Source organism: Protobothrops mucrosquamatus, unplaced genomic scaffold (genome assembly GCF_001527695.2).
Source record: "Protobothrops mucrosquamatus isolate PMUCROS unplaced genomic scaffold, P.Mucros_1.0 scaffold_124, whole genome shotgun sequence".
Classification (NCBI taxonomy): domain Eukaryota; kingdom Metazoa; phylum Chordata; class Lepidosauria; order Squamata; family Viperidae; genus Protobothrops; species Protobothrops mucrosquamatus.
In genome coordinates, this window is record NW_015386200.1 from 239465 (window position 1) to 250788 (window position 11324).

Below are 11324 nucleotides of genomic sequence, written 5' to 3' on the forward strand. Positions count from 1 at the left end.
AAAACTTTCTTCAGATCGGAGTATGACACCGTTTCCAGCGAGGCCGGGGCGATTAGGCTCTCGGCGATCTCAAAGGCGTCTTGCCCACAAACGCACAACAACGTGGCAGCCTTTAAGCCTTCCTCCCTTATCTGGTTTATGCGGAAGTAAGTCTCGACTCTTGCAACATAAGATTCCCACCTCTCGGGGTGAGAGACGTAGAATTCCGCTAAACGCCCAACTTTCGCCATGATCGAGGATCAGGGTCTTCTTCAGCCGCACGCACCCTCCAGCGATTTCGTACTGGCAAGATAACGCTGACTTCCACGCTGTTTCCCTCTTCTGGACTTCTTTGGGTGAATCTTCAAGCTTTCCTAGCTGTATAGACTGAATCCCACCTTCGTCGCCAGTGTTAAGTCCGGAGAATAATGGCGCTTGAGACAAAGCATTTCTAACAAGTCTTTATTCTCTGCTTCCAATCTACAAACAACCCTAGCAGAGGCACGCAGGCCTCTATTTATACCTTCTGATCCCCGGGCAAATCCAACCAATCACAAGGCGGTCTTTTCCCGCCTTGCTCATGCGCGCAAGGCCGGCGCCACTCAGTCTGGTCCCGGGCAGCTTTTGCAATTGCCCGGGACTCTTGCAACGTCCCGAGCCTGCTTTTGCAGGCTCAGGACATAACAATGGGCATATTGGAATATTATGAAACGCATCCAAGGAAACAACTGGCATTAGTATTTTTAGATGTCCAAAAGGCATTTGATAATGTTTTTTGTCAATTTATGATTCAACAACTAAAAACAATGGATTTTGGACAAAATTTTATAAATATGACTAAGACAATATATCATAAACAAACAGCAAAAGTGATTGTAAATTGAGACTGCACAGAGAATTTCAATATAATAAAAGGCACAAGGCAAGGATGTCCACTATTCCTATTGTTATTTATTTTAACTTTGGAAGTTTTAAATAGAAACATTAGACAGGATTCAGAAATTAAAGGACTGGAAATAAAAGGTGAAACTTATAAATTGCAAGCTTTTGCAGATGACTTGTATTTATTCTAGAGGAAACTTTAGAGATGATTACTAAATTATTGGAAAAGATAGAATAGTTTGGAGAGATAGCAGGACTGAGGATAAATAGAGAAAAAACTAAAGTTATAGTTAAAAATCTCAAAGTTAAACAAAAAAAAACAATTGCCAGAAAAAATAGAGCTACAAATAGTTAAAAAGGTTAAATACTTGGGAATATACCTGACAGCAAGATGTTTAATGATAAAAGAAGATAACTACATAAAGCTACTAAATCAGATAAAACTTGACTTGGAAAAATGGAAAAATCTGAAATTGTCGATGTTAGGAAGAATCGCTACATTGAAAATGAATATTTACCAAAAATATTGTTTTTATTCCAAACGATACCTATAAAACTAGAGAATTTTTTTTTAAAGATTTAAATTCCCTAATTCAAAAATTCATTTGGCAAGGAAAGAAAGCTAGAATTAGAATTAAATTGAAAATGTTACAAGAAGCTAAGGGAAACGGAGGTTTTGGCTTGTCAGAGTGGGTTTTATATTATCAAGCATCAATGCTAACATGGGTAAAAGAATGGATAATCCTCATAAATAAAAGATTGTTGTATTTGGAGGGACATGACTTACAACTTGGTTGGCATGCTTTCTTATGGTATAGGAAAAATAAAATTCATAAATATTTTCAAAACCACTATATTAGAAATGCATTATTATTAACATGGGAAAAAATAAAATGTAAAATATATTTGAAAATTCCAGGATGGCTTTCAACAATGGAAGCATTCGCACATCCAAATCTAGTCAGTCTTGAGAAAATATGGACATATAAAGATATTTTAAACTCTGAAGGAAACTTAAAATCTAGACAAGAGATGGAAAATCAGGATATTGATCTATCATGGTGGTCACATTTACAAATGCAAGTGAGATATGATAAAGAGGGTAAAGTGTATGGATTTTATAAAGAGCAGATTCTGTTTGATCAGATATTACTAACCTCTGATGAAAAACTAATTAAGAAAACATAATTTTTATTAAATTTGAAAATGGAAGATGAACAAGTAAAAGAAACAAAGATAACATGGGCAAAGAACCTTGGATACAATATAGATCTAGAGAAATAGCAAAGCCTGTGGGAAAGAAATTATAAATTGACAATGTCAACCTCTTACAAAGAAAATCTATACAAAATGTTTTATAGATGGCACTTGCCACCAGCAAGATTAGCAAAAATATTTAAAAATATGTCAGATAAATGTTGGAAATGTAATTTATAAACCAGGTACATTATCATGTATGGTGGACATGTGTAAAAGGAAAGAGATATTGGACAAAAATGCATACTCGGCTAGAAAAGATGTTGGGGAAAACATGTAGATTTTAAACCTGAACTTTTTTTATTGGGTATATTGTCAGAAAAGCTTGATTTAGCATGTGATAACAGCAGCAAGAATTATATTCGCACAATATTGGAAAAAAGAAGAAATACTATCAGAGGAAGAAATAATAATAAAAAAATACTAGACTGTGCGGAAATGGACAGGCTTACTCTGAGGTTGAAAGAAAAAGAAGAAATAGAATATTTTCAAACTTGGGACTTACAGTATTTTATCAATGGCTGGAGAAACGTACTAGGGATTAGGAATTTAATTTGTATTAGTAAATGATAAACTCAGACATGTTTGTTGAATAAGCATGGCTGAATTGTATTAAACAATCAATAAAAGCTTATAAAAAAAGAAAGTTCTTGGTAAGCAAATAGTGGGCCTATAGTTGCCTAATGATGCCCCCTTTGCTGGATCCTTCATTATCAAGTATTTGATTGCTTGGGCTTTTGCGTGAGATAAAAAAATGTTTTTGATGTTTGATAGCTATGGCTTGACTTATTCAATATGGTTGACAGAGGAATCAGTGCAATGACAAACATTAGTGGTAAAAGTGAGTCTTCGTGGAAGATTCATCTCTTGATATTAATCTCTCGCAAACCATTGATCACAACCATGTCTTCCATGGTGCAATTGATTTTTATACAAAGTTTCTGATGTTTCTACTGACTCCTATTATTTCTAAGCACTTGACTGGCTAATCAAGGGGCAGGGATTTAATGCCTTCCTACACGCTACATTAAAGTTGTTTATCTTCTCTTGCAGTTTTCCAAAATCATCTTGGCAATTAAGGAGTATTATTATTACATATTATGTGTATATGTATTATTATACATAAATTGAGTAATGAATATAATTGGGATGCAGATTTTTAGAAGGCAGTTCCACAAATTGCAGTGAACATGGATGAGAACAAAATTATACCTTTATTTTTACTATTTTATTTTATACATTTAAATACATTTTCTGGAAAGGAGTTCATAGGTTTCTCCAGAAAGCTCAAAGAAATCATGGCACAAAATGGTTAAAAACTCAGATTATGAGAGATTTTCAATACTACAAATACTATTCAAATGATGACTTTTAAGCAAAATTTACCTGGAATATTTTATATGGGGCAGTTGACTGATAATTCTGAAGGTAGAAACACAATATAGTGGTATATTGGTATGAATAAAGCTCTGTGGGAATCACTGTTGTTTCTGCTTTAAGCTGAACTAGAGGCCTAGGTATGTGTGAGAATAAAGATAGGCATGCACACAGACAGTTATAAAGTATGACAAAATAATCCAAACTTTGATTTCTCCATGTATGAGATTGGGCAAAATTCTTTTGTCAAGATATCTGATAGCAATAGCATTTAGACTTATATACCATCCCATAATTATTTATAGCATCCTCTGGGCAGTTTATAATGTAAGCATTATTTGCATATTGCCCCGAACAATCTGGGTCCTCATTTTACTGGCCTCAAAAGGATGGAAGGCTGAGTAAACCATGGAGTTCTGTCAGGATAGAACTCCAGACTATGGGTAGAGTTTGCCTGCAATACTACAGTTTAACCACTGCACTACCAACTATTATTCGATAGTGGTGTTTCTGACAAACCCAGAAGTAATTTATCTTTCTCACTGATTTGTAATTTGTAATTCCTTAAAAGGCACAGAATATGACTTATGGCCCCACACGGATGACTGTCTAATATACTCAGCCATGTTGAATATAATTTCATTAAATATTTTGGCTTACATTTTCCAGGCAATGCTGGTTCATGGAACCCTAGCAATGATGATTTGACTAATGCTACAGACAATGCAGCAGATGAGATAATGGATCGTATTGTCAAGTCTGCCACACAAGTGCCAAGTCAACGTACAGTGCCCAAAGAAAGAAAGCGATCAAGAGCAAACAGGAAGTCAAGTAAGCTCAACTAGTATTCATTATCTGTAAACAAAACAAAATATTACCCTTTTGGATTCTTCTCCCATCTATACCATGTACATGTAGGCAATTTTGTTGAGGAAAAGAAGCCTTGCTTCCTATGTCAGAACACTCATTCCTACTGTTTCTCCCTTAGTCAGTGCCTAAGAAGATAAACTTTTGTTTGTTAGATTTATTTGTTGTTGTTAGTTGCAAAGTTGTGTCCGACCCACCACGACCCCATGTACAACGTTCCTCCAGGCCTTCCTGTACTCTACCATCTTCTGGAGTCCATTTAAGCTCACGCCTACTGCTTCAGTGACTCCATCCAGCCACCTCATTCTCTGTTGTCCCCTTCTTCTATTGCCCTCAATCTTTCCCAGCATTAGGCTCTTCTCCAGTGAGTCCTTCCTTCTCGTTAGGTTGCCAAAGTACTTGAGTTTCAACTTCAGGATCTGGCCTTCTAAAGAGCAGTCAGGGTTGATCTCCTCTAGGACTGACCGGTTTGATCGCCTTGCAGTCCAGGGGACTCGCAAGAATCAGTTCAAAGGCCTCAATTCTTTTGCGCTCAGCCTTTCTTGTGGTCCAACTTTCACAGCCATACATTGCAACTGGGGAAAACCATGGCCTTGACTATACATACTTTTGTTGGCAGGGTGATGTCTCTGCTTTTTAGTATGTTGTCTAGATTTGCCATAGCTTTCCTCCCCAGGAGCAAGCGTCTTTTAATTTCTTGGCTGCAGTCCCCATCTGTGGTGACCTTGGAGCCCAGGAAGATAAAATCTGTCACTACCTCCATTTCTTCCCCATTTATTTGCCAAGAATTGAGAGGGCCAGATGCCATGATCTTGGTTTTCTTAATGTTGAGTTTCAAGCCAACTTTTGGCACTCTCCTTCATCCGCATCAAGAGGCTTTTTATTTCCTCTTCCCTTTCTGCCATTAGAGTGATATCATCTGCATATTTTAGGTTGTTGATATTTCTCCCGGCAATCTTAATTCCAACTTTTGATTCATCTAGCCCTGCCTTTCTCATGATGTGCTCTGCATATAAGTTAAATAGGCAGGGTGACAGAATACAGCCTTGCCAGACTCCTTTCCCAATTTTGAACCAATCAGTGGTTCCGTGTCCAGTTCTCACTGTTGCTTCTTGACCCACATATAGGTTTCTCAAGAGACAAATAAGATGGTCTGGTACTCCCATCACTTTAAGAACTTGCCACAATTTGTTGTGATCCACACAATCAAAGGCTATCATTCTGAAAGTGATATCAAGTGGATTTCTTCTTGGTTTTTTTAATCCAAAGACTCATGAATGAGGGAAATAAATGTATATTTATTGTCTGTGCTCACTTTTTGAAACCAACATTTCCCTCACTCACTGAGCCAGCAGTTTACCTGATTAGTCTACATTCCCTTCAACTTTTATAACTTTCAACTTTGGCACTTTTATCGCACCCCATAGTACTTCTCCACCAAATGCCATTGCTTTAACTAGTTCACACAGAATCCATTTTTCATGGGAGCATAATATCTTTTTTTATTCTTTTTCAAAATGGTATCCTCCACATACTACACGGTCTGAAATATTCCAGAACAAGGCTTCCTACTTTTAGGTTTCCTTTATGCAAGTTATTTATATGTTCACACAATACAAAGCACAAGGGAAGTGTATGTACAAAGTGTATGTGTATCTGTCCATCTCACATGCACACACACATCATCATCACATAAGACTCCTGAGCAATCTCTATCTTTAGTCTTGAGAAGACTGCACTTCCCTATTCAAGACTAATATGCAAACTGGAGGGTCAGTTTGAACTCATAGTTCCTGCTTGAAGAGTGAGTAGCAGCTGTGGTCAAGAGGCCTTTTACAAGCCCTTTAAAACAATTACTTATCCCTTGCCATCTTAGCAGTGAACTGTTGCAATGCACTGTGCACGACACTATCCTTAAAGACCATCAAAAGCTACAGCTAGTCCAAAAATGGTGCAGGAAGGTAATGGGCATGCCACAATATGGTCATCTGATGACACTGCAGTGTGAGCTACACTGATTACTAATGAGTTTTTAGATGCAATTCAGGGTGTACCTATAAAGCCCTACATGGCATAGGACCTGGCTATCTAAGGGTCAGTCTTTCTCTGATAAACAATTGCATCCATTTATCTTATTTTAATTACTAGGCCCAGTCACCTTATTGGTGAGATGTGCAGCATATAAATGTAATAAATATTTTTTTAAAAAATGCTTAGCATTGGACTGAAAACTAAGTTCTACTAGAAACTAAGAAATAATCTGTTCATAAAGTATAAAACTATATTTAGTATTCTGTCTGCTGTGCAATGGCTTGATTTCACACTCAGATATTTATATGTACAACAAGTCAATTATTCTATTCTGGAAAGTAATGTTTTGTCTTTATATTTGTACTTGCTTTTCAGTTTGTGGTAATATTGTCAAAGTTATAAATATATATACATACCTGCAAATAAAAGAAAGCAAAAATACTTCTGAGTGTTCCCTTATAGGATTGTGCAGCTTGTCTTTTAGAACATTCATACTATCTTTTTCTTTCTGCTTTTGACTGCACAGTAAGAAGGACATTGAAGAGTGGATTGTCTCCAGAAGAAGCCAAAGCTTTGGGTCTGATAAGCACTTCAGAGATGCAAGTGTGATGACAGCAATTACGTCTGCTAAAAGAAAAAAAAATCTTTCTTTTTTTTCATGCATGCATGCCATCAACAGTCTTCAAATTCAACACCCCCTGCCAGTTTCAGCTACTATTTGTTTTATCCCACTGTTGCATGATGCTAAATCAAATAATAAATTGAAATTAGTAAACTAATCTTGTAAAAGTATCTAACTGACTGCTACAAAAATAAATTACAGGAGCAGAAGGTCAATTGAACATTGTGTCACATTCATTTTGTCATGCTGTATTGAAGAGAGTTGCCGTTGGGCTATCTTGTATTGTGCGAAAGGTGTTAATGCTAATTTTCCCTGCAGCACATTGTAGTAATTGTAAAGTACTATGTTTTATCAATTCTTTAAACAATTTTTCTTAAAGTTATTTCTATCTTACAAAGGCAGAACAATATACTTCATTATTTTTTATCTTTTCACCAAGAATGTAAAATGTACCAATTTGTGCATGTACACATGTACATATGGAATCCAGATGCCCATATGTTCCTTTTCATAAAAACTCACTGATTTGGAATTCTGTTAGAATAGCATATAAATATCTCATGTCAGTCAAGCATAAATATGAAAGATAAGTTAAATTATATCAGAATAGTTTTAAACAAAATACTGCTTCCTAATTTCATCCAGTATCTTTTGTATCGTTTCCTGAGATTTCTTCTGGTCTGTAAAAAGAAATTAAATGAATATTTTGATAATAATTTGGACAAAGAATGACTGTTTGGGATGCTAGTAAACCAATCATAAGGGGTTACTTTATACAATATAACCATTTTGAAAGAAAATACTATTTCCTATAAAGAATTAGATAGGAAAATAGTGCTGACATTGGGGCCCATTAAGCTGCTGTTTTCATTCAATTTTAAAACATTTAACTATCAGTTACATTAGATTTTGCTAACATTTGCCTTTCTCTCATAAACCTTAAAGAAACAATAAGGAAAACAATTGCTTTAAATATCAAATTTGCTCCCCATCACCTATTCAATAGCATTCTTCTTACCACAAGTCTTGTGCTATTATTCTGGATGTATTCAACAACAATCTTTATATAAAAATATTGAATATACAATCTTTAAAAAAACACAGATCCTAATCCTTTCTTAGGCATGAAATCTCTGAGACCTAATCAGCATCAAGTGCTGAAACAAGATAGTTAAGAAAGTGAAACATTTGTTAAATCATGCACTGAAAGCTTTGCAATGTAAAGTAGTAAGCACAATGCAAAACAAGTGAACCCCACAATAAGCAGTACAAGCAGAAAGAACAATAATCTGTATTTCTTTATTTCTAATAATGTCTATTACTTGACTGATTTTGTTCTACAATTTACTTGGACCTATAGGGATGTTATATGGATCTATAAAAGCTTCCACTGGGCTGCAGAATTACATTTTTTTCCTCCTGATGCCCTACTTTTTAATGATTCTACAGTGACCTGTAAGTATTCTGTTAATAAACCTCATTGCTGTGTTTTACTAGAAAGAAGGAATTATTAATACAATGAATAATATTGATCTTTTTTCTTGTTTAACTTTTTATGTGTTTCAAAAGGACTGAACTAAATGTTGGTATTGGTTTTCTAAAATGTAGCCATCAGAAACATTTTTGTTGCTCATATCAGGGTTTTGCAGTGATTCAAATAATTCAGGAAAGGTACTTCAGAGCATGAAGCAAATCTAGTATCTGTTTTAAAGAGCTGCAGAGAAGTCCACATATTCCAAGCATGTATTGGATAATTCAAATAGCAATAAATATTTCTAAATTTTCAGAATAAGAGGGGAAACGTATAAAAGATTTTTTAAAATTAATAAAAACACTTATCAGTGGGATCATATGACCTAACAGTGCAACAATAAAGCTTTCATGAATTCTAGTACCCTCCCAATGACAGAAAAAAGTATTTGTGTCTCTTCATCCCTTTATTGGTGAAACTTTTTCTCTGCTTTCATCCTAATGCCAAGTCTTTCTGTCCCATCTTGTTTTCAAACTTTCTCATACTTGAATGCTTGTACTTTGGAAGGAACCAACTTGACTTGGAAAGAGGAGCAGGTCGCTTTCTCTCCAAAACTGGAGCCATATTTCTCACTTTTGCAGAAAAATATCCAATGAATCTTATTTCTTAATGGATGTTGGTTACCAAAAACATTATTGTGTTTGTCTATAACTTCTCCAAATAAGCATATAGAGTACATTTTTGAAAACTGTTAATCACAATATTAAGAATATTTTTAGAAGTAAACAAATTCCCATCGTAAATTGTTGCACTGATCTATCTTACCATTTTATTGTTTATATTACAATACATTTTGTGAATCATTTTTCAATCTTATCAAAATGCATCTTGTAAAAATTCATATCTGTAACAAACACGCTTATTGAAATCATAATTATGATTGTGTTTTGATATACAAATGATATGATTTGTTTTCTAAAGCGATTTAAGTTTTTAAATAAGTTTTATAATTGTATGACACTAATTCAAACAGCTGTTTCAGTTAATACAGCTCCTAAAAAACAGAAAACACTAGATGACATTGAAGAATTACAGAGAACCTTAGTATTTCTTTGTTGCTATCTCAGGCTCATGTGCATTTTCATAACTCAGATATGGTAGCTTTTTTTAGTGAAGTGCTGTACATGAGCTTTGTCTTTGAGAATCTCACCAGCCAACTTATTTGTAGCCTGCTTTTGAAGCTTGCCATGCACAAATTGGGGGGGTTTGAGAAAACCAAAGCTGCCTCTGTACTCTAGGAGCATATAGAATTAGCTTCATTGGATTCTGGTCATAATCTCCCATATAATTTGCCTATTGGATTATTCCTTTGCTTGTTATGACTGACAAAATTTTGAAAGTATTCCTAATGACAAATGGTCACAATTTTTCTGTTACCTCCTCCTCCCCTAAAGGAACCAACTGAAATATCTGTATCAGTAAATGTTTTCCAAGATGCAGTGAGCTGTTGTTAGAGGAATAAAGATCAAATGACCCCATTTAAAAGACTGCAGGTGGGGGGAAAAAGAAAAGAAAAAGGAAGATTTATGGAAATTAAGAATGGAAATTCTGTTTCCAGGTAGCTGAGAACTGACTTTTTAAATTTGTAAAAAATAAAAGTAACATACAGGTAGTCCTTGATTTACAAATGTAATGGAGCCTGCCCATATCATTCATAACTCGAAAATTCATGGGAGGGAATCTCGTACCTCAAACAAGATCACTCCCTGCTTTTGCCAATGCATTTGCTAATCAAATGCATGGGCAAATGTGTGGTTCTTTACGTGCACATCTCAGGGTGGGGAAGGCCATGGAGGGCCTAGTGATGTAACAGGCCCCAAAGGCCTCCCTGACCCACTTTTCCTCTCCCTTTCTGCCACACTGGACTCACTTGCCTTGAAAAGATCTGTCTCCTTTCTGCCGTGGTTCCTGCCTTTGAGAGAGAGAAGAGTCGATGGAAACTCCTGTGTGCCATAATATCTTTTGCAGAGAATGGATGCCTGAACTCTTGCGGTGCTTGTGGTGCCTGTCTCCTGCTCACCCCCCCCCCGACTCCTGAGCCACGCAGCTGCCACCCCAGGCCTCTGTTAGGGTGGCGGAGGCCTGGAAAAAATCTCCAACACTCGGATTGGGCCTCCGGAGGCCCACAGAAGCGTTCCCCGGCTGCTGTTCCACGCAACAGTGGCCTGGAAAAGCCCTCTGATGTCCAGAGTGGGCCTCTGGAGGCCCACAGAAGCATCTCCCGGCCTCCTTTCTGGATGGCAGCAGCCTGGAAGAGGCCTCCAATGCCCAGATCAGGTCTCTGGAGGCCCACGGAAGCATCCCCTAGCCTCCTTTCCAGGCAGCAGTGGCCTGGAAAAGGCCTCTGATGCATGGATCGGGTCTCTAGAAGCCCATGAAAGCATCCCCTGGCCTCTTTCCTGGGTGGCAGCAGCCTGGAAAAGGCCTCTGATGCCTGGATTGGGCCTCCAGAGGTCTGGGGAAGTCTCCCCCTGCCTCTGTTCTGGGCAGCAGCAGCCTGGAGGCCTTTGCCAAAGAAAACTGAGCCCCAGAGTGACTCGTGCTTCCTCTGAGGGCTCCATTCTCTTTGGCAAAGATCTTGAGTGTTAAATCCTTGGATTCAAATGACAGTTCAACAGGCATAGTGTGAACCAAAAGCTTCTTTAATGACTTAATTGTTCATTGCAGTAAACGGAGACTCACAGGCCTCCTGCTTCTCTTCTCTGCTTACAACCGGCTCTGAGAGCAACACAAACGGTCCGGGTAAACTCGTTACTGAGCGCGCGCTTTCCTGCGCAT

At 37.0% G+C, this 11324-nt stretch overlaps 1 protein-coding gene and 1 long non-coding RNA gene across 2 annotated transcripts in view; both read left to right on the plus strand.

Annotated features, from left to right (window-relative positions):
• FHOD3 (formin homology 2 domain containing 3) overlaps window positions 1–7720 on the plus strand; it is a 197579-nt gene extending 189859 nt beyond the window's left edge. The window contains exons 10-11 of the mRNA XM_015816968.1: window positions 4165–4326; window positions 6920–7720. Coding sequence (XP_015672454.1) covers window positions 4165–4326; window positions 6920–7002 — 245 coding nt within the window. The 3' untranslated portion in view covers window positions 7003–7720. The remainder of the gene's footprint in view (window positions 1–4164; window positions 4327–6919) is intronic.
• A 709-nt stretch (window positions 7721–8429) lies between these two features.
• LOC107288361 overlaps window positions 8430–11324 on the plus strand; it is a 9753-nt gene continuing 6858 nt past the window's right edge. Inside the window, exon 1 of the long non-coding RNA XR_001548899.2 lies at window positions 8430–8470. This is a non-coding gene — a long non-coding RNA (uncharacterized LOC107288361). The remainder of the gene's footprint in view (window positions 8471–11324) is intronic.